The sequence below is a fragment of the Myodes glareolus genome, chromosome 21 (assembly GCF_982192425.1).
Source record: "Myodes glareolus chromosome 21, mMyoGla1.1, whole genome shotgun sequence".
Taxonomy (NCBI): domain Eukaryota; kingdom Metazoa; phylum Chordata; class Mammalia; order Rodentia; family Cricetidae; genus Myodes; species Myodes glareolus.
Genome location: NC_142046.1, coordinates 14,699,562 through 14,724,751, shown reverse-complemented (window position 1 = coordinate 14,724,751; position 25,190 = coordinate 14,699,562). Strand labels below are relative to the sequence as shown.

At 52.6% G+C, this 25,190-nt stretch overlaps 2 protein-coding genes across 2 annotated transcripts in view; one reads left to right on the top strand and one right to left on the bottom strand.

Moving 5' to 3' along the window:
- The window catches only part of Prrx2 (paired related homeobox 2), a 39,154-nt gene extending 38,467 nt beyond the window's left edge, over positions 1 to 687 (top strand). The window contains 1 exon segment of the mRNA XM_085681397.2: positions 234 to 687. Within this exon segment, the coding sequence (XP_085537523.1) occupies positions 234 to 369 (136 nt within the window). The 3' untranslated portion in view covers positions 370 to 687.
- A 7,150-nt stretch (positions 688 to 7,837) lies between these two features.
- Ptges (prostaglandin E synthase) lies at positions 7,838 to 20,331 on the bottom strand. The gene is made up of 4 exons (XM_048432002.3): positions 20,213 to 20,331; positions 19,730 to 19,928; positions 17,406 to 17,488; positions 7,838 to 9,048 (listed from the first exon to the last, which is right to left on the bottom strand). Exons 2-4 carry the CDS (start codon positions 19,856 to 19,858, stop codon positions 8,799 to 8,801), a joined length of 462 nt encoding a protein of 153 aa, XP_048287959.1. The 5' UTR covers positions 19,859 to 19,928; positions 20,213 to 20,331; the 3' UTR covers positions 7,838 to 8,798.
- Positions 20,332 to 25,190: the final 4,859 nt, after the last annotated feature.

The following is a 25,190-nucleotide window of genomic DNA, read 5'->3' as shown; positions in this document are numbered from 1 at the left end:
AAGGTCTCACACAACAGCCTAGGCCATGCTCTCGCCTCAGCACCCCCGATATTAGGGTTGTAGTGGTGTGAGCCACTTCACTGGGCTAGGCAGGCTCCTTTGACCCAGTCCTACCTCTGCATGCTTGTCTCCTCCCCTGACCCTGCCACCCTGGCCAGAGTCACCCTGAGCTCATCAAAGGAAATAAGACTACCAGATGCACCAATGGGTTCCTGTGTTTCCTGTCTTCCCAGCTCTGTGCCTCCCTACAGCCCCGGAGGCTCAAGTCCTGCCACCCCTGGGGTCAACATGGCCAACAGCATCGCCAGCCTGCGCCTCAAGGCCAAAGAGTTCAGCCTGCACCACAGCCAGGTGCCCACAGTGAACTGACAGTGTGGACTGGGTCCAGCCTCCTTCCTGACCCAGTGACAGACAGCAGCAACGGAAGTGGCCTTGTCTGTCTCTGTCCCCAGGGAGACTGGGCAGCCTCTCCTGTGCCTTCTCTTCACCCCAGCTTCCTGAGTTCCAGAGGCCTGCCGGGTGCTAGAAGTGCGGGTGAACATCTCTCTGCCTATGGTGGCTGAGACTGTGGCCTGAGGTCCCTGGAGCGGCCTGGCCGGAAGGCGGAACAGGAGTCCGCCAAGGAACTCACTTATGTATTAAAACCAAAAAGCTTTTGTCTTTAAGGAATAAAACCATTTTTCTTAAGCTCCAGGAGACTTCAGAAGGGCACAGCGGGTGCTCGCAGAGGGTGCCAGCGCTTGGCTGCCTGGCTCACAGCCCTCCTGACAGACAGGTGGCAGGTGGCACTGGGCCTGGACTGGCTCATACAGCAGCTTCTGTGGGGCTCACCGCCTGCACTGTGTGGTTCTTCAGGTGTGGCACTGTCACCCCACAGGGTCCCCAGAAGGGAGACGGGGCAGAAGGCAGAACCTGCCCCAGGCTTCATTTCCCGTTCCATGGGGACACCTGGAGGTTCTGGAGGAGTCTTGCTGGGTGATTGGCCAGGGCACATCTCTTCCACTTCATGAGGTATGGCAGATGGGTGGCTACTCCTAAGGGGTGGGGACTTCTTACCACTGAGCATGTGCAGAAGTGTGGCATCCTCTGGTTATTTGGCCATGGAGAGTACCCTAGTTTCCTTTCCAATTGCTGGGACAAAATACACTGGCAAAAAAGCAACTTAGGGGAGAAAGGATTTACCTCAGCACATAATTCCAGGTGACATCCTCCATTGTGATGAAGCCGAGGTATCAGGACCTTTGTAGTGGCTGGTCACACCCAGAGTCAAGAGCAGCGAATGTATGTGTTCTTACTCAGCTCCCTCTCTATGCTTCCATAGTCCAGGAGCTCCCACAATGGACGGGTCTTCCTGCATCATATCATGCAATCAAGATGGCCTGCCACAGGCGTGGCCATAGCCAGCTTGATTCAGACAGCCCTCACTGAGACTTTCTTCATGGGGTGACTCCATGTTGTGCTGCACTGACAATTAAAGCTAATTACAGGGCTGCAGAGATGGCTCAGTGGCTAAGAGCACTTGCTGCTCTTCCAGAGGACCCGAGTTCGGTTCCCAGAACACACAGTAAGCTGTTTCCGTACCTCCAGCTCTAGGAGATCCAGTGTCCTCCTCTGGCTTCTGTGGGCTCTCATTTGGTACACACACAGATACACATTGTTACATGTTAAAGAAGGTTTTCAACCTTAAAAGAAATAATTACGCCAGGCAGTGGTGGCGCACGCCTTTAATCCCAACACTTGGGAGGCAGAGGCAAGCAGATCTCTGTGAGTTTGAAGCCAGCCTGGTCTACAAGAGCTAGTTCCAGGACAGGCTCCAAAAGCTACAGAAAAACCCTGTCTCGGAAAAAAAAAATGACAGAAGGGCCCAGACCTGAGGTCCTAGACAGACTCCCATCCCAGTGCTGAGAGCTGAGGCCGTTAGAAGGCCTGCCTATTCCTCCCATCCAGGCAGAAGTGGGGTGACAGAGGCCGTGTGCTACCAGCCAGTGTCATCATCGGAGAGGTCTGCAGGCAATGAGAGGGGGGCAGAGGCTCCCCAGCCCTGGGAGAGTACAGCTTTTCAGCCAACAGAAATCCACGACAGCCCCTATCCACCATGTCTTGTTCCAGGAGTGGCAGGTGAGATGGACCCCTCAGAACGGTGGCATAGCCTATCTGGATGTGGTTAGTGCCGTGGGCTAACCTTCCCATATCCGCCCCTCTAGCTCATATTCCATGAAGTGTGGCACTCCAGACAGCCTAAAACAGGCTGTTCTTATACCCAGGGCATACTGTAACTCAGGGTGACCTTGAACTCCTGATCCTCCTGACTCCACTTCCTGAGTGATGGCCATGGACCACCACATTCAGGTGGGCATCATTTGTGTGTGTGTGTGTGTGTGTGTGTGTGTGTGTGTGTGTGTGTGTGTGTGTGTGTGAGAGAGAGAGAGAGAGAGAGAGAGAGAGAGAGAGAGATGAGTGCAGTACCCAAAGAGGCCAGAAGAGGGCAGCAGATCACCTGACGTTGGAGCTCTATGCAGTGAACTGCCAAGCTATGGGTGCCAGGAACCAAACATCCATCCTCTGAAAGAGCAGCAAGCACTCTTAACCACTAAGCCATCTCTTCAGCCCCTGGGCATCGGCGTTTCTTTCGAAGGCTGGGGCTTAGCTCTGTTGGTAGAATGCTTGCCCAGCCTGCACAAAGTCCTGGATTCCACTCCCACCACCACCTACAAGTAGACATGGCAGTGCACACCTGAATCCCGGCGTTTGAGAAAGGCTGAAGGATCAGAAGCTCAAAGTCATCCTTGGCTACAGCGAGTTGGCCAGCCTGGGCTATGTGAAATGCATCTGAAGGTTGGAGCAGAGGTTCCGGGTGAAGTGAGGGTTCAGACTCCACCCTCTCCATCACAGCCCTCGGCTTTCTTCCTCTACTCCGCCTGGAATCCCAGCACAGAGTCCTTGCCCTTGTGGGTTCATGGTCTTCTGATGTGCAGTACTCCTGGGAAGGGTGGACGCCTGGATGTGGTGGGACTTGCTTCCTTGGCAACAGGGACCTCGGTCATATGGGCTTGTTTGGGACTGAAGGCAGAGAAATGGGCATTCTGCTGCTGCCTGACAGCCCATGTGAAGGTAAGGACACAGCCAAAGCCAGAGGAGGCCTGTGCTCTGGGCTGGGGCATGAGCAGTTATGCCCATGTTGGTGTTTTGAGACAGGGTGTTATGGAGTTCCAGGTTGGCCTTGAACTCCTGTGTAAACCGTCTTCACACTACGCGCTATGGGAACTAGGCTTAAGATTTAAAAACATACAAACACAGACAGAGACAGACAGACAGATGGGGCCATGGGGACATCCTTGAGACAAGAATGCCCACTTTATTGTGCTCAGGGGCAGGTTATATAGGGCTCTGGCCATGCCCCGCTCTCGGACAGTTCAGCTGCAGCCCCACCAGCCTGCCAGCAGGGTCTCGTGCTCAGAGCAGAGGAAAACAAGTTGTTGACAAGAAATTCAGGGTCTGGTGGTCCGCAATCCCCAACACTCCTGATTCCCCAGGCTCTGTCTCCCAGGTCCAGAGATGACAGGGATTTGCCGACGCCAGGTTTATGTGGTTCTGGAGGTCGACTTCAGAGCTTTCTGCGAGCTGCACTGTGTTCCAGACCCTGGAGCCATGTTTTGGTTTTGCTCCTTCTCTGGGTGTGCATTCCCTGGGCCTCTGTCTGTCACTCATTCACGAGTGTATGACACACTCAACATGGGTTCCAGCTTCTGGATAGGGAGTAAGGGTTTAGGGCAGAGGGCAGGCGATACTCCACAACCCCAGGGGTGATCTGCTACGTGAGTAAGCACACCATTAGCCTAAGGCTATGAGGGAGTGGGGGGGGCACTAGCAAGCGTAAGAGGCCTTGGGTCAGTTCAGAGGTTTCTCTTTGGACCAGGGCTGGTTCAGGGGAGCAGGGTGTTGGGAAGAGGAACATGTCCTCTGGCCTTCATCAGAAACTGAGGCAGGTGTCCAGGCCTCCTCCTGGGCAGTGGTTTGGACCATATGGAGGCAGGATGGGCAAATGTGGACGATGCCATAGAAGCGGGACTGGCCTGGGTGGATGACTAGGTGACTGAGGAACGAAAGGAGGCTTCAATGCCAAGGATACCAGAGATGAAAGATGATATAGAACCTGCCTCGAGGAAGTTTCTAGAAGCTGGCTATGCCTAACTGGTCTGCAGCACACAGTGTTCGCTTCTCCCTTTACCTGAGGACTTGAATCAGCAATAGTCCAACTCACAGGCTGCAGAGTGACCTAAAGAGATACCCTTTTCCCCCATCGCTTAACATGAGTGGATGTGGAAACAGGCTTCCCGGGTACCAAGTCAGGGACCCAGAGTTCACTGGAGACACATCCCATCCTTCTATTTAAAATTTTTTAAATCTATTTTTATTTATATGTATATGTATGAGCCTGCTTCTCTGTGTGTGTACCATGGAGCTGCAGGTGCCTGTGGAGGCCAGAAGAGGGCGTCAGATACCGTGGAACTGGAGTTACAGGCAGTGGTGAGCTCCCTGATGTGGACACTGGGAACCAAAGCTGGGTCCTCTGCAAGAGCAGATCTCCTAACATTGAACCATCCCTCCACCCCACCCTACTCCTAGCCCTGCCCACTTCTACTCTATAGTTCCCCAAAGTACCACAAAGAACTAAACAGTGACTGCTGTCAACACGGGGTTCCGCTGAGTGGGGGCCTGGAAGGTGGGCCCCAGAAATGCCAGCTTTGGAAAATGCTGGAGGTCATGTTCCCACGGGTGACCGTGAGGCTGTCTACATCACTTCCACTCTGGCACTCTAGAAAAAATAAACCAACTTAATAGTTTGCACATGCTGTGCTAGGAAGCCGAGGGAGGGCGACCGCCTCTCAGCAAAGCGGAGGCCGTTAAACACCGCCGTCCTGCTGAGCCTGGCTGCAGAGCCCTGTGCGAGCAGCTTCCTGGGCACTCGTCCCAGGCTATCATCTTCCTATACAGCCAAGGCACCTGAGGCCCCAGCCTCGCCCAGGAGGACTTGGACTCCATTCTCCCTTGGCTTTGCCTATTTGACCAAAGGAAGGGGGGCACTGTGTCTGCTTTTATTTCTTACAACAGAGAGAGAGTGAGAGACAGAGACAGACAGACACAAAGAGTTGAAAATAATATCAGCAAAAGACCACAGTTTGTGGCTGGGGGCCTTGAGCCAGGCCCTTCAGGCCTCCTCCCAGCTGGCCTGTGTGGTGCCGGGGATGGAACCTAGGGCTTTGCTCATGCCAGCTAGGCAAGTACTCTCCCAACTGAGCCACATGTCCAGCAGTCTTCACTGCGGAGGAGCAGAGTGAGGGGAGACGAAGTCAAAATACTCCCCCATGGGACTGGAGAGACGGCACGGCGCTGCTGTTCTTGCAGAGGACCCGAGTTCAGATCCCACAACCAGCTCCAGCTCCAGAGGACCTGATGCTTTCTAATGCGGAGGCACGTGTATACACACATGCATACACACACATGCACACACACACAGAAATATACATAATTTTGTTGTTTGGTTGTTTTGTTTTTGAGGCAGGGTTTCTCTGTGGGCCCCTGACTGTCCTGGGACTCACTCTGTAGACCAGGCTGGCCTCAAACGTGGCGATCCACCTTCTTCTGTCTCCCTAGTGTTGGAACTAAAGGAGTATGCCACCATCCCTGGCTATATGTACATAATTAAATATAAAAATAACTCTTTAGGGACTGGAGAGAGGGTTTAGCGCTTAAGAACAACTCCCTGGTCACCTCGGGGGCCTCTTACCCTGATTTCCCACCAGCCCCAACTTCACACCATAGCACACCGGGACTGACTTCTTCCTACCCCCACAGTTGGATTTCTTGGCTTTCTTATATGAGACGGTCTCGCTCTGTAGACCAGACTGGCCTCCAACTCAGAGATCCCTTTGCCTCTGTCTCCTGGGTGCTAGGATTAAAGGTGTGTGCTGCCACACCCAGCCCACTGGAGTTTCTTTCCAGTTCCTGACCAATGTCAGCATGACTCGCCTCCCCAGTGGACCTCAGTGTCACTATCAGAGCAGAGGTCACAGGACCCCTGATCAGTGCTCCCAGCCTTACTGCAAGGGGGGCTGTCACTGCCCCTTGCCATGCTGTCTCTCCCACTGCAGTGCTAAGGGGCAGGACTGAGGAAGTACTGCAGAAGTGGATCCTCAGGGCCTCCGAGGGCCGGCTCCATCACCCAGTCCCCTGCGAGGGGCCGGCTCCATCACCCAGTCCCCTGCGAGGGGCCGGCTCCATCACCCAGTCCCCTGCGAGGGGCCGGCTCCATCACCCAGACCCCTGCGAGGGGCCGGCTCCATCACCCAGTCCCCTGCGAGGGGCCGGCTCCATCACCCAGACCCCTGCGAGGGGCCGGCTCCATCACCCAGTCCCCTGCGAGGGGCCGGCTCCATCACCCAGTCCCCTGCGAGGGGCCGGCTCCATCACCCAGTCCCCTGCGAGGGGCCGGCTCCATCACCCAGTCCCCTGCGAGGGGCCGGCTCCATCACCCAGACCCCTCTGAGGGGACCGGCTCCATCACCCAGACCCCTCCGAGGGGGGTGGGTCCATCACCCAGACCCCAGATCATGCAGCCATTGTGGGTGATACATGTTCCTGCACCAGGCCACTGGCGGGTCCTTACCAGAACACCTGGCAGTCACAAGCCCACCTTCCTCAAGAGGAAAAACACAGAAATGGACAGATGTTCATTTGCCCAGCTTCGGCCTCTCAGGCCTCCATCCATCCTGGGCCCCACCTTGCTGAGTTCTCTCCTGTCCCAGTCCAGGAATTCAGAGCAAGTCATCTCTCTTCTTGGACCCTGAATCCCTTGGCTAAAATGGGCCTGGAGAGATGGCTCAGTGTGGGAACCCACATAGTGCCTCACAGCTGTCTGTAACTCCAGCTTCCGGGGATCCAACACCCTCTTCTGGCTTCCATGGGCACCAGGCACACATATGATACAGACATGTCTTCATACAAAACACCCATATACATAAAATGAAATTGCAGAAACAAAGTCTTCGACCATCTAAACTCCCCTGATCTTGTCTAAAATGTAGAAATGCCTCCTTCTTAAAATTATTTCAAGTATTAAGTGGGGTGGTGAGGGGGACAATGACATATGAAGGTACATCCAGCCTAATGCTCACTAAAAACGGGAGTGGTGGGGGGGGGAGTTGGGGTGGAGAACCAATCTATGGTGTTTGCTTTCCTCCAAGAGCAACGTTTCACCTCACCACCAGAGGGCAGTGCTGTCCACTTCCGGCGCGCTGCGACCCGGTGGGACTGAAGCCTAGGCTAGCTGGCCTTTCCAGCTGGTCTCAGTAAGCAGATCTCATCATGGAGGGGCATGGGACCCACTGGGGCAGGCCCTGAACTTCCAGGCGGCCACTCCTGCGTCTCCACCTGTGGAGTAGCAAAACAGCATCCAGGTGGCAGAGCTGCAGGACAGGATTTGGACACCTCTGGATCCCAAGCCAAAGACCACGTTATCAGGGATCCGCTGAAGAAGGGGACTTCCCTGGAGCAGCCTGATGGTGTGTCATGTCCACAAATAGGTCGTCTGTGCTGTCTGGGAGCCAGAAACGAACCCATCGTGGTGTGCAGGACTATAATCCCAGCACTTTGGAGGTACAGGCAGGCTGTTAGTTCAAGCATGTCCTCGGCTACATAGTAGGTTTGAAGCCAACTTGGGCCAAGTGAAACCAGTCTCAAACAAGCAAAACATACAAACACCAAAACCCTAAAAATTCCCAGCAGGCACCAGGCCAGCTGGGACAGCACGGTCATTGGAAATAGTAAACACAGGGCATTCACAGGTCACACATAACTGTTTAATGACTAACCCTGAACAGGTCTCAGAAGACTCTGGAACACCACACACACACACACACACACACACACACACACACACACACGAGGTTTTCCACAGGGGTAGACGTCTGGTATCTTCAAACCTCATAGATGCTGAACAAGCCCAAAGTTCACTTTCCGTAGCTGGTCGGCCAAAGCCCATCACTGACTGCCTTTTGGAGGAGCTAAGGCCTTGACCAGGCAGGCTGGACTTACTGTATGCACTTACCATTCCTGAGCCTGTACTAAGGCACTCGGAACAAAGGACAGGGAGGTGTCAACAGGGACCTGAGACCTGCCCACCTCAGGCAAGTGCCCTAGCTGTGCAGTCTGAGAGGGATCTGGCCGCCGCTGGGCCTCTCTGGCTGGCCCAGAGTTGTGGGTAGGTTTGAGAAGTCTTCATTTTTAGCCCTGGAGGGAATGATGGCTTTGTTAGAGAATCCTCTGTCCTTTCGATTGTTTTTGTTTGTTTGGTTGGTTTTTTGAGACAGGGTTTCTCTGTGTAGCCCTGGCTGTCCTGGAACTCGCTCTGTAGACCAGGCTGGCCTCGAACTCACAGAGCTCTGCCTGCCTCTGCCTCCCCAGTGCTGGGATCAAAGGCATGTGCCACTACTGCCCAGCTGTCCTTTCAGTTTTAAGGGGCACGAGGGAGTGTGGGTGATGTTTAAGGCTTTTGTGAGGGTCAAGGATGTACTGGCGATCTTCACAATTCATCTGTAAGTGGTTCTAGTTGGGCATCCAGAGCCCAAGAGGCTAAGAAACACACGCGCACACATTGGGCTCAGGGATCCAACACACCTAGGTGGCCAGGAACCCGGGACCTGAACCCATCCCTATTCTAGAAGGGACACCAAGTCTCCAGGTTCAGCCTCGGTGGCTTCTGTCCACAGTGTGGTAGGTGACTAGGTTCCAGCCACTGGTCACAGGTGATGGGCCACTTCCCAGAGGATCTGCAGGGCCATGGAGACACAGGCAAACTGGGCCAGGACATAGGCTCCTGAGCGGACACGCGGGTTCAGCTTGCCCAGGTAGGCTACCGTGTGCACCACACGGCCTGTGAGGACAACAAGGAAATGGATCCAGGCGATCAAAGGTTCGGGTCCCAGGAAGGAGTAGACGAAGCCCAGGAAGAGGAAGGGGTAGATAGTCTCCATGTCGTTGCGGTGGGCTCTGAGGGAGGCAGAGGGGTACAGTCAGCAGGCTTAGTTCTGGGGCTCCCAACCCACCAGGGACCTCCTGGGACTGTCAGATACCCCAATCCCTTGTTGGCCCATAAGCTAGAATGTGTAGGGCCAAGGGGGGCAGTGACTCTGAGCTTTACCCAGATGTGGCTGAGGCTCAAAGCCCAGTTAACAGCTGGAGTAACGGGGCTCCTACCGGCCCTGTCCATCCCATCTTCCCCACATTGTTCCTTCTGACACCAAGGGAAGAGGACTCAGAGGACAGGGTTGGGTGAGTGACAGGTATTCCCTGAGGCAGGACTGAGACATGCCTGCCCTCTGAATGCAGGATTGGGACTCTGTCTGGTACCTCCTCTGTCCCTTTCTGCCCCAGCAGCGGACTAAGCATCATCTTTGCTGAACCAACCATAGGATTCTTCCATTCACCAGCCCAGCTAAGCACAGGACTCTGGCCAGCCTTCCCTCCTCCACGCGTGCTATCCCACTCTTTCGTAAGCATGCGTGGCCGGAAGGCTGCATCCAACCTTACCATAAACAATAGCCAAGAAAGAACTCTCTCACTGGCCGCCACTCAGTTTCTATGGCCCCGTTTAGAGTGCTGCCTCTTTTTAAAACGAACCAGGCAGCCAAAGCCCGTCAACTAGGGACAGCGAATGCCTGGAGCCATCGATGACCGCTTAGATAAACAGTGGCCGAGCCATGACCTTCCCAGGACAGGCCCTATCACTCAGTCTGAGGACTCCAGCTTCCAGCTGCAGCCTGTCTGACCAGCGGCACCAGGCCACTGGCGAGCCCAGCCTGGCCCCAGCGCGTCTGTGGCGAGCCACTTCGGAGGCCTCATTTTGCCACTGGAAAATGAGTCTTAGCAAGAGCCATCAGCAGCTTACTGAGTGAAAGGCAATAGAGGTAGAGCCTGGTAGAGGCCTGGAACACCCAGCGCCCCAATGCTACGGGGGAGGGGGTGGGGGGGCAGGGGACTGGGGCAGTAGTCAGGGCTGGAGAGATGTGTTAGAGAGCCCCAATGAGGAGAAGCTGGCCAGGCAGAGGAAGAACCTTCTTGGAAAGTACCCAGCATACACAAAGGCCCAGAGGTAAGAACAGCACAAGAATTCAGAATTGACCTGTTTGCTGAACTACACAAGAGGGAAGTGAGCAGGTGGACAGGAGAGAGGCCTGGTAACGGGAGGAAAAGAAATTCAGCCAAGGGCATAAAAATTCTTAAGAAGGGGGGGGGGAGATAGCTTAGGAGGTGGAGTGCTTATCCCCAGCTCTGCTTAGAATAGGGTGTGGCGGGAAAATAACTACAGTCAAGGGTTCAAGGTCAGGGCCCAGAGAGCTGGCTCAGCAGTGAAGAACGGTGGTGTCTCATAGAGGACCCAGGTTCGTATCCCACGTATCCCAGCACCCATAGAGTGGGTCACAACCATCTGTGATCTAATGCCCTCCTCTGGCCTCTGAGGGTACAAGGGACCAGGCACACACACACACACACACACACACACACACACACACACACACACACAGAGCACATGGTGTACACATGCATACATGCAAGTAAGCACATGTAAAATAAAAATAAATAAATTTTGGTCATACTTGGCTAGTGAGTGAGTTGAGGCAGGCCTGGGCTGTATATAAGCATCTCTCTCTTCTCTCTCTTCTCTCTCTCTCTCTCTCTCTCTCTCTCTCTCTCTCTCTCTCTCAAGATTTCCTTTCTTATCTGGGCATGGTGACACACTCCTTAAATCCCAGCACAGAGGCAGGCAGATCTCTGTGAGTTTGAGGCCAACCTGATCTACAGAGGAAGTTCCAGGACAGCCAGGGCTACACAGAGAAACCCTGTGGCAGAATATTTGTACACTGTGAAGATGTGTCTTTGCCAAGGCACCTTTGGATTAATTGGTTTAATAAAGAGATGAACAGTAATAGCTAGGTAGAAGGTAAAGGCAGGATTTCTGGGGAGAGAGAGGAGGAGGGGGATTCCAGGCACACAGGAGAAGGGAGGAAACACAGAGAGGAAACAGGAGGTACAAGATGGGAGAGGTAACACCACATGATAGAACATAGATTAATATAAATGTGTTAATTTAAGTTATAAGAGCCAGTTAGTAACAAGTCTAAGCTATAGGTCAAGCTTTCATAATTAATAAGATGTCTCTGTGTCATTATTTGGGAGCTGGCTAGTGAGACAGAAAAAGAATCATTACAAAACCCATCTCAAAAAGACAACAACAACAACAAAAAGATTTTTCTTTCTTTAAAAAAAGGCTTCGCGGTTAAGATGGATGCGCAGTCATGAGGATCAAAGTTCAAATCCCCACCACCCATATTTAAAACATGGCAAACCCTGGCTGTGACCGAGGTGCTAATAACCCTAATAACCCTAGCAGGTAGGGGTGGAAACAATTGATGGGGTGTGCTGGCTGTCGACCCAGCTCCAGGGCCAGGGAGAGACCCTGCCTCAAGGGAATATAAGATCAAGAGCACTAAGCAGCCACAAGTTCTCCTCTGGCCCAGGCACACCCACACCTCCCTCCCTCCCTCCCTCTCCCTCCCTCTCCTTTCCTCTCTCCCTCCCTCCCCCCCTCTGACACACACACACACACACACACACACACACACACACACACATGCACGCCTGAGGGTGTGCACCCACACCCACCCACACACCCTTCTTTCAGCAGGGCCTGGAACTCTCTCAGGTATGGCAGTCAGTCTCTCTCCCCTTCCTTCTCAAGGTCACCATGATCATGAACTTGTGACTCAGACACAGGGAAAGCAAGTCTGTATGGCTGGTGAGATCAGCCCTCAGCCTGCTGTGGGGTAGACCACAGTGCTGCATGGCACCGGGTGATGGGCCTGGATGGACTCTGGGGGCTGATGACAGGGAAGGCTGGGAAACCTAAGAGCGGAAGCAGACGGGGCAGGTTTCCCCCAGGTCATAGCACCCAAAGAGATGGCGCAGTACCTACACAGCCTCTGTGTCTTAGTTATGGGAACACCCTTGAAAGTCCATGGCAGAAAGTTAAGCTGCCTGCGGATGAGCTCCGCCTACCACAGGGACTATGAGAACACGGTCACGGTGCCGGGGAACACTCGAGGGGAGGGGCTCGGGTGCCAGACTGTCTGCTCCTTAAGACATGCAGGCTGAGGACCTGGGAGACGGCTCCATCTATAAAGGGTTAACTATGTAAGCGTGAAGAACCAAGTTCAAACCCCAGAAGCCACATGGAAAAGCTATGTGTTCTTATACCCACCTGCAATCCCAGCTCAGAGGAATGGAGACAGGAAGCCCCATGGGCTAGCCTAGTTCCAAGTTATGAAGCTATCTCAAAAACCAGAGGGACAGCGCCTAAGAAATGGCAGCCGAGGCTGGCCCCTGGGCTCACACACATGTGCAAGCACAGTGTGTTGAGTGAGAGTCAAGACCAGGCGGTGGTGGCACACGCCTTTAATCCCAGCACTTGGAAGGGAGAGGCAGATGGATCTCTGAGTTCAAGGCCAGCCTGGTCTACAGAATTAGTTCCAGGACAGTCAGGGCTACACAGAGAGACACCCTCTCTTGAACCTCCCAGCTCCCCCCACAAAATAAGAGCGTGAGAGTTGGGAGCCAGCTGTGCTGACTTGCACTTGTATTCTGCACTTGGAAGGCTGAGGCAGGAGGTTTACTATGAGTCAGGAATTCAAAGTCAGCCTCAAGACCCTAGGAGCTCTGAAGTCAGTCTGGAGCTACAAAGGCCCTATCATGAAAATAATGTCGGAGGATGGCTCAGCGATTGGGAGCACTGGCTGCTCTTGCAGGGGACCTATATGGTGACTCGCAACTGTCTGGAATGCCAGTTACAGGGGATCTGACGCCCTCTTCTGGTGTCTTTGGACACTGCATGTATATAATATAAAACGCCCATATACACATAAAGAAAAATGATTTTTTTAAAAAGTCTTGGTATACGACTTAGCTGGTATAACATTAGCCTAGCAGTGAAAAGGTCCTGGGTTCAGTCCCCAGCAGCACATAAACCAGAGGTGGTGACACAAGCCTCTATTTCTAGCACTTAGGAGGTAGAGCCAAGAGGAGCAGGTTATCTTCAGCTGGAGAGTTAGAGGCCAGCCTGGGCTACGGTGGGGGGGGCACTTCCTTGATTCCTCCCCAGGTGGCAAAGGGGTGGGAACGGTGGCTGGGAGCAGAGGGAGCTCCGACCCAGGGCCTCCCTCCCTCATCTGTTTGAAGCTACAATGGGGCCCCACAATTCCACGGTGGTGCCCGGGGCAGGGAGGAATGGGGAAATCCGGACCTTGAAAAACTAAAGCTCACCTCTCCTCCCCTGCTACAGTATCCAAACAGAGGCGTGGAAGGAGTCACGTACTGGAAGGCAGGGAGAAATGTGTCACTCTAATAATGACCAGCATTCTGAGGCAAAAGTCACCCAAAACCAGTTCTCACCACACGAGACTTGCACAGCCCCGCTGTGGCATCGGGTCCGCCCCTCACCTTCCGTCCCTGTAACAGAGCTGGTACTGCTCAGTGGGGAGAAACCTCTGGTGACCCCAGGTCAGGGCAATGACAGCAGTTGGCGGCAACATGTTCTCTCTCTCCCAGCTTGCCACCCATGCCGCACGGCACGCGTACGTGAGCTCAGGGTGCAAGGAGGACGTCTGCTTGGTGCCAAAGGCGGATGTGCAGAGGGAAATCGGTAAGGGGTGGGGACTGAGGCCGGGGTTGAAGCTTTGCCTCCTGCCAGAGGGAGTTACAGCCTCGGGGACAGACCTTGGCGCACCCTTCCATCTCTATAGATAATATCACTCTCCTCGGAGTGCTGTGGGTGTTCGTACCCAGAAAATGAGGAAAAGCAGCCTGAAGTTTGCTACCACCCCCCTCATCATCACCACCCCCAAATCACCAGCTCTGGCCTGGACACAACTGTGATTGCTCCTCATTGGGCTGACAACCTGTCACAGGCCCTCGCTGACCCTAGTGAGGAATGGGGTTTCCACCAGAGGCCCCCAACTGACTGCCACCAAGGAGCTGAGCCCACAGGTGTCCCTTCCTCTCTTGAGTCTGTGTCCCCTACTGATAAATGGACAGGCAGGATATCATTTTCAGAACATAGGAAGTCGGCACCTGAGGGCCAGATCTCTTGGCAAACTGCACCTCTCTTTAGGCTAAAGGCCCAAACAGTGAGAAACAAGACGAAATTTGGGTCAGGTGTCCCCCCAGGGGGAACAGTCCTGTGTGCGAATTGACACCCAGCTTCAGGTGAACACATTTCCATCTGCAAGTGCAGGCAGGTGTCCGGGGACAAGAAGGTGGCTGGTACCTGTCCAGCAAGGCTGGGACCCGCCTGGGGCAGCAAGGGAATGAAGGGAAGAAGAGACACACACAGAAAAGCTGGGGTCAGTGGGCCACTCGCTCTCTACCGGACGCTTATTATTAATGTGCAGAACAGGGGGAGGGGTCAGGAGGTCTGTATAGCAAATCAGTCTCTGCCTGTAAACCCTCGAGGAGGCTACCGTTGCTAGTCTTTATACATCTTGCCAGAGCTCGCACTGGGACCAAAGGAAGGCTTTGCCATCCCTGGGCCTCACCTGAGGAAGGTTTTGCCATCCTTATGGGTCTGAGGCTTTAGTCTCTGGCACGGTCAATGCCCCTGTCAACAATACATGCTCACTCAGGGCTTCCTTCTCTAACCCACAGTCTCATGTAGGCTGTGCAAGCTTCTATGGTATATTGTACAGCTAAGGCTGGCCTCGAACTCCTGATCCTGCTGCCCCACCTCCTCAGTGCTGGAATTCTAGGTGAAGGCAGTACAGGTGGCCTCAGTTCTATTCTGTTCCATTCTTCCCAGCACTCGAGAGGCAGAGGCAGCAGATCTCTGCAAACTCGAAGCCAGCCTGGTCTACGAAAGCTAGTTCCAGGACAGCCGGGGTTACATAGTGAGACTCTATCTTGAAAAAAAATTCAGTTAAATCAAAGTTATCTATTTTATTTTCTGTATGAGTACTTTTGCCTACACGTATGCATGTGCACCACATGTATGCCTAATGCCTGAGATCAGACAAGGGCATCCTGTGGGGGCTGGGACTCGAACCTGAGTCCTCTACAAGAGTGAGGAGTGCACTTAAGGACCCTCTTTCTCCAGCCCCCTGAGTTCCATTCTTAAACCTGGTTCCTGATTGCCCCAGGACCAGCCTGGCTTGTCTCCAGCATGTGCTAATCTACAAGGCAGATTTATGCATGACCCAGGATCCAGGCTACATGCTTCCTGTGTTCACAGCCCTGTAGCCCGGGGCACCTGTCCTGATTCTAATATTTAACTGTTTTCTCTCTCTCTCTCTTCAGTCAGTTCCTAGTGGTGGGCAGTCGGTATGAGTCTCTGACTTTCTTTCTTCCTTTCTTTTGTCAGGCAGGGTCTCATGTAGGCCAGGCTAGCCTCCAACTCTATTTTATGCAAGCCCTCTACCAACCTGGGCTTCATCTCCCACCCTCAGCTGTCTGTGATGCTCTAAGGAGTCAGGAGGGTTCTCGGCTACCCAGGTGCTGGCGTCCACCCCAGCCCAAGTACCTAGCAAGTCCTGACTGAAGCCTCACCAGGTGGATGGTCAGGAGCATTATCAGATAGGAACGTTCAGAAAATGCTGACTGAATACCAACCAACCACTTAAGCTTCAGTACTAGAGAGTCTAAGAAATCAAATCCAGCTAGAGATGGCTCAGGAGTCAGGCACACTTGTTTCTCTTGCAGAGGATCACTGGGATCGATTCCCAGCACCCTTGTGGAAGCTCACAACCAGTCCCAAGGGATCCAGTGGGCACATAAGGGGTGCCTATACCTGCATGCAGGGAAAATTCATACACATAAAGTAAAATAAATATAAAGCAAATATTAAAAGAGAAGGAGAAAAATCCTACTGGGTAGGTGGGACTGCGGGGGTTCCTTATAGTTCCTTTGTCTTCCCTGGACAAGGTTATGCCTTTTGGAGGCAACAAAACACAATGTCTCAGCTCTTGCTGACAGCTGGCTGGGATGGCTGCCTCGGCCACTCAGTTTTTTCCTCGCAGTGGCTCAGAATGGCCCGGACAACCACAAATCACCAATATGGGGTCATGGCTGTGCAAGGCCAGTGCCTGCCACAGTAGGTGCTTGTTAAACAACGAATGGCCGAGGGTCTGATGAAACACACGCAGATCGGCCTGCATTTCGTCCCGCTGGAAAGGACAGGGCGCCCTGGAGTTTCACTTCCTAGGCCACGCTGCTGTCATTTTTTAAAACCACAAGTGTGTACATTGTTGACAATGACGAACACAAACTCTGTCTGCAGAGGGGAATTCTGTTATGGAAGTGGCACAGCCCCACCCACCCCTGCCTGTGGTGCCAGGGGATATGCTGGGAGCTGTGTATGTGGCTTGTTTCACGTCCCACCAGCTCCAGCTGCCTATCTTCCTCGTTCCATCACCCCAGTGCCCTCATGCCCTAGCGCCCCCTCCTCATTCTGGATCACCGATGAGACAGCAAAGAAATGTCCCCAAACTAAAAACTGAGCCATCTGCTAAAAATCGCGTTCTGTCTGGAAGAGATTTACACAGCCAAGACGTTTTTGTTTTGCTGTTTTGCGCTTTTTTTTTTTTTTTTTTTTTTTTGAGACAGGGTTTCTCTGTACAGCCCTGTCTGTCATAGAACTCACTCTGTAGACCAGGCTGGCCTCAAACTCACAGAGATCTACCTACCTCTGCCTCCTGAGTGCAGGGATTAAAGGTTGTTTTCTTTTTGAGACTGGGCTTTACCTGTAGCCATACCAGCCTGGAACCCAAGGCAATCCTCCTACATCAGCCTTGGCGTCATGGGTGTGTGTCACTATACCTAGCTTAAGACTCACTCTAAAACCTTGACATTTGGGGGTGGGGGAAGTGCACACGCACATGGAGGCAAGTCAGAGATCCACCTACAGGGATGACTCTACTAGCAGAGGCTGGTCTTGAACCCCTGACACTCCTGCCCATACCTCCCAAATGCTGGGCTCCGAGATGTGAGCCACTATATCCCACTTGTATTTCTTTATCTGATGCTTTCTTCAAATGGTCTCACTCTGTGGGTTGGTCTGGAGCTATGGTCGAGCTTCTTGCTTCCACCTCCCAGGTATCGACATCTTAGACGCACACCACCAACCTTGGACTAACTCTAATTCTAGATCGTGAGGATTCTCTTTTCCAAGGCAAATGTAATGCATAAACTATAATTGTCCAAGGAAACCAGGCCCACCCTTAGACACACAGGGGACTCTCAAGTCCCCAGATCAGAAACTCGGTACAGACAGGTAGCAGTCAGGTTTTACACTCGGAGCTACTCACCTGAGGCAGCGCTCCACATCTGGATCACTCCTGTAGTACTGGAGGCCTCCATGCTTCAGGGCGTCCTCCGGGTTGGCAAAAGCCTGAAACACATTGGCTGAGGGTCACTATCCCTGAGAGGGTCCTTGTCTGAGGACAGAGCTCAAGGCCTAGGGGACAGTACAGCTACTACATCCCTGACAGACCATTCAGCCTGCTCCCCTGAACCCCTTTCCTGAGCTATGTACCAAAGCTGATGCCGGCAAAAGCACTCTCCTGACCATCTCTTGGGCTTGTAGGTAAAGAGATCATTAACCTGGGGCTCAGTGTGACTGGCTAGCCTTGCCCTCAGGGGGGGCTCAGGGTATGTACCCATAGTACTGTGTCTGCCTAGCATGCATGAGTCCCTAGGTTCTAGTCCAAGAATCTCAAAAAACAATTTAAAATAAGATATTTAGCAGAGTGTGGTGGCTCACGCCTTTAATCCCAGACTGAGGTAGGCAATCTCTGTGAGTTCAAGGGCCGCCTGGTCTACGTGGTAAGACCCTGTCTCAAAAAATTAAAAACAAATAAGCTAGAGAGGTGTTCAAGAGCCTGATCAGACACTCAACCCCTCCCTGACCACCAGACTCTGCAGCTTCCGGCTTCCGGGACATCTTCATCTGTAGGCTCAGAATAAAATGGAGCACCTGAGCCTCCATGGAAGAGCAGGGCAGCCTGGAGAGGGCCGGAAAGACAGTAGAGGCCCAAGGTCACATTTTTGCCTTTGGGAACTTATGACTCACTGGTAGTTATTCCCTGCTGCAGCGCCAGGCAAATTCTCCCCTCATCAACTCTGGTGACAGCTGAATCAACTTTTCTAACTCTGAGGTAAACGTGGTGCTTCACTCTGGTTTGTCCCTGGGGCCCTAGCTATGGCCCGCTCCTGCCCTGCTCCGAGGAAAATGTAAAGTGATATTATAAGGCCGAGAACTCCCACCCAGAATTACTCTCTGCTGGTTCCCAAGTCCCCCAGCCCTGAGGGTCAGGCTTTGCCACCAGTAGAGCCCCTGCGGTCAGCTATCGGGGAGCCACTTCTAGTAGGTCAAGGAGCATGGACTCCCAGGAAGGACCATGCGGCCACGTCAGATTCCAGCAGGAAGCAGTCTTACAAACCAGAGTGAGTGGCACCTTCGTCATCAGCCACCCAGGTCCCCAGGCCTGTGGGGAGAGGACGTTGAGCCTGTGCCCATTCTCTCTGCAGAGGGTGATCCTCTGGTCCCTCTTGGCAGAAAGAAAAGGCACCCGAGGAGCCCCAGGGCCCAAAGCAGGGGCCGTTGCATCTGGAGTTATGGGGGATGGAGACCAGGAGGAAGTGAGGCTCAGGAACCAGACAGTAAGCTTCAGGGGATGGGAGGAGCCCCAGGAAGACAGCATCTCCTCAGCTCCGTGGGAAAACTGAGGTAACCTAACTTCCTCTGCTCCTCCAGGCTCTGGTGGAAATTTAGGGTTCAGATTTGGTGCCCCTGCAAAGGGGAGAAGAACTGAGTATAGCGATCTCTGCCTGTGTCCTACATCCCAGGACCGACTAAACAGGAGAACCAGAGGCAGCCAGTAAGTGGTGGCCTTGCCTTTATTCCTGCCAGTACGTGCCCTAGGGGCTGAACCCCGCTGGAGGGCAAGAGTCCCACCCAGGGATCCCACCCGCACCCTGTTCACGCTGCCTTTGGGCTGGACAAAGGCTGGTTTTGAAAAGGCAACAAATACTTCGTGCAGTTCTGTTTTCCAGCGGCTTCCAGGGGTCCATCCAATGCGGAGGAATGGGTCCCAGTGTCCTGGCCACTCCCACCGGCTCCGTGTGGGCTCTTTTATTGCTGTTTCCTTCTCCGGACAGGGATCACAGAGTGTTGTCTGTGACCCCTCTGGCTAAGACCAAACCTCGGAGGCTGCCGTGAGTCTGTGTGTGGCGTCCACGGGGAGTGGGAATTTCCACGGAAAGACTTCTTGGGCTCCTGATTTACCGGTTCCCACTCCACCCAGATACGAAATTCCTCCCTGTCTGCCGGAAAACCGCCAGGTCAGAACACCTTTCTCTTGTTGTCAGAGTTCCTGTGCTCCACGTGCGTCTCCTGGTGGAGGTCGCTTCCCCTGGCGCTGAGAGAGGAAACCCCGGGTGCTCTCATGCGGGCAGGTTCTGGAGCCGAAGCCCAGCATCCAGAAGGGCTGCGGCGGCAGCTTTGAAATAGCTACTTCTGCACGCTGGCGAGCACGTTATTCAGTTCCCAGATTTTCTTGCAGGGAAAAACCAGCAGAGTGCTAATCCCCCCAACACACACTCCCGCTCTCACACACCCCAGGTCACGTACCTTCTTCCGAAGCCTAGTGTAGCCTGTGATGACACCCACCGCGTACATCTTGATGACCAGCAGGGTGCTGCAGAGCAGGAAGGCCGGGAGCGCCTGGCCGTTCTCCATCACCAGGCCCAGAGAAGGCATCTCAGCTGGTTTAGGCTCCAACTCCAGGACACGGTGACTGACTGAGGCTGAGACTGTCCCACAAGGCAGTCTGTGGAGAGGAGGAGGCGGGCCAAGCCCTGAGGAGGCGGTCACCCACGCCCACTCCCCGCCCACCCTGAACAAACCACAGCAGGCCCCCTGCTCCAAGAAAGAAGGAAACGGGGACTTCTGCTCCAAGTGCTGGGAGAGTCAGAGGAATGGAGGTGTCCCCACGCCATCCTTGGCTCTGGACCACTGTTCCCTGGCAAGGCCTCAGACTTCCTAATCTGTTTCTCATCCTAACTCCAGGTCATCGACCTCGGCCTGCGGAAGTTGTCACTGACCCATGCCCACCTTCCGAAGCAGGAGGACAGGTAGAGGGCAGAAGAGCCAGGCCATCAGTGCTAAAGCATTGTCTCTGTGATGCTAGACACGCAGTCACGGAGGCGGACTGCCTCTGCCAGCTGGACGGGGAGACAGGTCCTTCTGTCACCTAGCAGGAACAGACCGCCACTTCCCAGTTCAAATCTGGGGGCGGGGGGTGTGTGTGTGTGTGTGTTTCATTTGGGTGTGTACACATGCACATTGGTGAGGGTACATGTGTGTGTGGAAGCCAGTAGCTGACTTCACATGACTTCCTCAATTGCCCACCACCTTTTTTTACGTTTCTTTTAAAATTACATTTATTGTGTGTGTGTGTGTGTGTGTGTGTGTGTGTGTGCACATACACATGTGCACGCGTTAGAGCAGCTGTGTGAAAGTCAGAGGACAACTTGCTAGAGTTGGTTCTTTTATCTTTTATGCCTTGTGAGTTCTAGGGATAAAATTCAGGTCTCATTGCCCCAAAGACTGTATAGCCCTAGCTGGCCTGGAACTCACAGAGATCCCCCTGCCTCTGCCTCCTGAGTACTGGGATTAAAGGTGTACCACCACATAAACCAGGGACCACATAAATCATGTCTGCCTGTGATCCCAGCACTCAAGATGTGGACGCCAGATCAGGAGATCAAGGTAAGAGCTCAAGATCATCCTCCCGCTATGCAGTGATCTTGAGGACAGCCTGAAACATATTAAAGCCTATTTCAAAAACAAGGGCTAGTGAGATGGCTCAGTAGGAAAAAGTGTCTGCCACCAAGCCACAAAGTGGGCTTCATTCCCAGACCCACACGGTGGGAGGAGAGAAGTGACTGGCAGGCTGTCCTCTGACCTCAAGCATACACACAAATAATAAAATAAACGTAAAAAGGATTAAAGCAGTAAAATACTTCTGTCTACAAGACCCAGTGACAGAACATCTGCCTGTAGTCGCTACCCCTTGCTTAGAGCCCCAGAGCCTCAGTTTCCCCTCCTCAGAACAGGGCTAATGGTTCCTGCCTAGCTGGATTGACAGGGGGAAGTCCTTGCTGCTGGGGGAAGTTGTAAGGCTTCTGGTTACCTTACATAAGAACTAAAGATGTCCTTGATAAGATGGCATCTGTGTTTCCAAAGTACAGGGTCACCACGCCAAGCTTGGGAGCTCTTGACAGATAGAGCTCTCCCAGGAAAATGGGCACGGCTCGGTCTGCTTGTCCTGAGGCATGTTTTATCTCTCTGTGGCTACAGGATGGGGAGCCGAGCAAGTAGCCAGCTTTCTGCTCTGTTTGCTAGGGATCTACTTCGGGTAACCACCTTCACAAAGGTAAAAGACCTTGTCAGAAACGAGGGGTCTCCTCTGACCTCCATATTTGTGCCGTCGTACTTGAGGGTATGCATGCATTCTTACACACGCACACTCAGTCCGGTGACACACACCTATATTCCCAGCACTCCAGAGGTAGAGGCAGGGGTATCAGAGGTTCAAGGCCAACCTTGGCAACACCTTGAGTTTCAGGCTGCCCTGGACTACAGGAGGCTCAAAGAACTTGCTAAGCATCACGAGAACCTAAGTTCAAATCCTCAGCTCCCATGTATAGGCCAGTAAGTGTAGCCCCAGTGCTGTCCAGGGCAAAGGCAGGAGGGGCACTGGGCTTGCAGGGGAGAGGCAGGAGGGGCACTGGGCTTGCAGGGGAGAGGCAGGAGGGGCACTGCTCTGAGTGTGGTGAGAGATGATGGCCTCCTCCAGCCTCTACTCATTCGTACACAGACGTGTGTACCTCTGTCCACAAGCACATGTACACACACTGCACACATACATTATACACACTTTCAGACACACTCCACCAACAACAAAAAGAATAGCCTCCAGGCAAAGGCCAGGCTCCCGGTTCCCTATCAGAGCCCTTGCCCAATGTTTCTGAGGCTTCTGGAGTCCCACTCCAGCACCAGGGGAAAAAAAAAAAAACCACTAAATAAAAACCTCAGTTGTTGCAGGGTGTGGTGGCACCTGCCTTTAATCCCGGCATCTGGGAGGCAGAGGCAAGCAGATCCCTTGAGTTCGAGGTGGCCAGCCTGATCTACAGAGTGACTCCCAGGACAGCCAGGGCTACACAGAGAAACCCTGCCTTGAACAAACACACAAACACACAAACCAAACCAAACAAAACCATCCTCAGTTGTGAGGTTGCTGTCTGTAGGCTCTACTGTCCCCTAGATCATAAACCAGACCCCCCCCCCAAGTGGCCTTTAGTGTGCACTCTCCATGGACCAGGGGGACAAGGGGGCAGCTGCACTTTGCTTGGCTCTCTCTGAAACAAGCTGCGTAAACTGAGTCAGGCATAGCGTGACCCCAGCTGTGAACAAGACCTCAGAAGTGTAGGTCCCTGGGGTGACAAGCTCAACAGAGGCCTGAGTCTCAGAAGTTTACCCTGAGGCAATACCTGGTTCAGATAGAGATGACAAACTGAGACTACTCAGGCACCAACCAGGAACAGACCATCCAAAGGAAATTCCCAATGGTCCAACCGTTGGAGATAGGATCGCGGGCCAGTACACACCCATTGCTTTTCACCAGGATATCCCTAGACAAATGTCAGTCAATCAGGGATCCTAAACCTTAGAAACCCGTCACCCCACACCCTGCTAATGTAACTTTTCTGTGTTTTGCCTTTAAATAATGCCCTCTAGAAGGGCAGGGTACCTCCTCTTGCTGCTGCTGTGCCCGTTGCTTTGACGAGGTCCATACCAACTCGCATTGTGCACACGGTAAACCTTGCTTTTGCATTTCGGTGAGTCGGTCTCCCTGGTGATCTTTTGGGGTCCCCACGGACTGGGCACAACAAGAAGCTGCATCTACCAGATGCAAACTAAGGAAAACTCCCCGAAGGAGACTCTGTTTCCGGAAACTGAGTCGGTGGAGAAGTTGGAATGTTGCCGGTCTGGAATCCCTTATCACCTATATCAGAACCTACTGTCTTGTGACAATAGTTAAAATTCTGATCTTCTGACTTTGCTGGCGTCTAGTTCCTACCAACCCGAAAGTCAAGGTCATTATGGGTAGCACATCAGGCTTTCCGCCAGGCCTACGGGATAGTTCCCGCCACCTCACTGTTCTTGCCTTCCTGAAGTGGCCGCCAATGCATTTTAAACTTGCTTTAGGGGGATGGCTGTCTCAGTTCCTTAAAACTAAACAAACTCTTTGAAACTGCTTCCTTGCCGGAGCATGGGATTTTCAGTTACCTAAATCTGTGAAACCTGTGTTCCCAGATCGTGGTCCCTCTGAGCTCTGAGATCTGACAGATCCCTTTTTGGTCTGCTTTCAGAGTGTTTGGTGGAGGTATCTCCTTTATTTTCCCCGAAAGCATTTTGGTCTGAACCGCTTGGCTTGCCTTTGGCCCTCTACAGGTGTTTTTGGACTCTGGCTGCCCAGCTTGTTTTTGTTCACTTTTTGGAACTTTGAAGGCATTTTGGGTTTTGTTTTAGCTGTCTTGGTTTTCACTGTCTTTGAAATGTTTTCATTTGTTAACATCCGGCCTTTGTCACCTGACATTCCTCCTCAGATGCACAACTCCGATTTTTCTTCTGCTTTTCTGTGACCTTGCCAAGCCTTTAGCCTAAGAATTTTATGGGCGCCTAGTGATAAAAAAGACACCAAAACAAAAGTCACTCCCACCCGAGAGTGTGGAGGTGTCAGGAGGGACCTCCAGGACCTGCAAGGGCCTTGGCCTTGTAGGGAAACCCTACAAACATTCCCCATGCCCGGGTCAGAAGGACCCAGTGGGAGAAGACATCTCAGGGTGAAACTGAGGAAGTCGATCCCAAAAGTAGCACATAAATCTGACCCCACACACATTCCCTAGCTAGGGTAGCTGGGCAACTTTTCCAGAGAAAAGGAAAACAGATATGGAGAACAAGGTTTCAAAGGAGGAAGAAATGCTTCAAGCTTAGCTGCCATTCGGTGCTCTAGCTGGCCGGGTGTGGGGCAATTATTAACTTGTAGGTATTTGGGAAAATTAAAAAAAATATATAAAAGTAAGTACCCCAAACTGGTTTATCTTGCTTGCTTAACAAAATCCTAGGCAGTCAAGTTGTCTCCTTAAACAGACATCCACAAACAGGCAGCCTGCTTTAATCACAAGGTAACTGTTCCTCAGCAACAGCAAAACCCTGATAAAACTGGTACCACCTAATCAAAAAGCACTCGTAAGAACTGCGGGAGCTAAATTAGAAATGAAACTAAAGAATTAATCAAAAGGAACTTTTAGCGTTTATAATGACTAAAGGTTATCCCCTATTCTTCCCTTTCTCTGACCTTACTTCTTTTTGTGAAGACAGGGTTTTTCTGTGTGGCCCTGGCTGTCCTGGAACTCACTCTGTAGACCAGGCTATCCTCAAACTCACAGAGAACCATCTGTCTCTGCCTCCCGAGGGCTGGGGTTTAAGGCGTGCTCCACCACCACTAGGTCTCTGACATTTTCCTTAGCAGCTTTTTTGTTTTTGTTTTGACTCTGCTTACATCAAAGCATCTTTACTATATAAATTTGTAAGCTGGGCGGTGGTGGTGCATGTCTTTAATCCCAGTTCTTGGGAGGCAGAGTTAGGCAGATCTCTGTGAGTTCCAGGCCAGCCTGGTCTACAAGTGCTAGTTTCAGGACAGGCTCGAAAACTACAGAGAAACCCTGTCTTGAAAACCATAAAAAAAAAAAAAGAATAAATTTGTAAAGACTCTCAGCTCAGCCAGCAGGAACAGCCCCACAGTTAGGGGACACCTCAAGCTGCTGAATATAAAAGAACCTTAGTCTGTGTCTCCCACAATATCCCTGGGACTCACTGAGACCCATCTTCATCTTCAAACATCTTGGTGAGTTTTCCTGTCTTTTATTTGACTGGTCGATCCTGTTAAACATGGGTTCTGTGTTCCTTTGTTTCTAACGAGAAACCCACTAAACGTTTGCATGCCAACCTCATCAAAACTAGA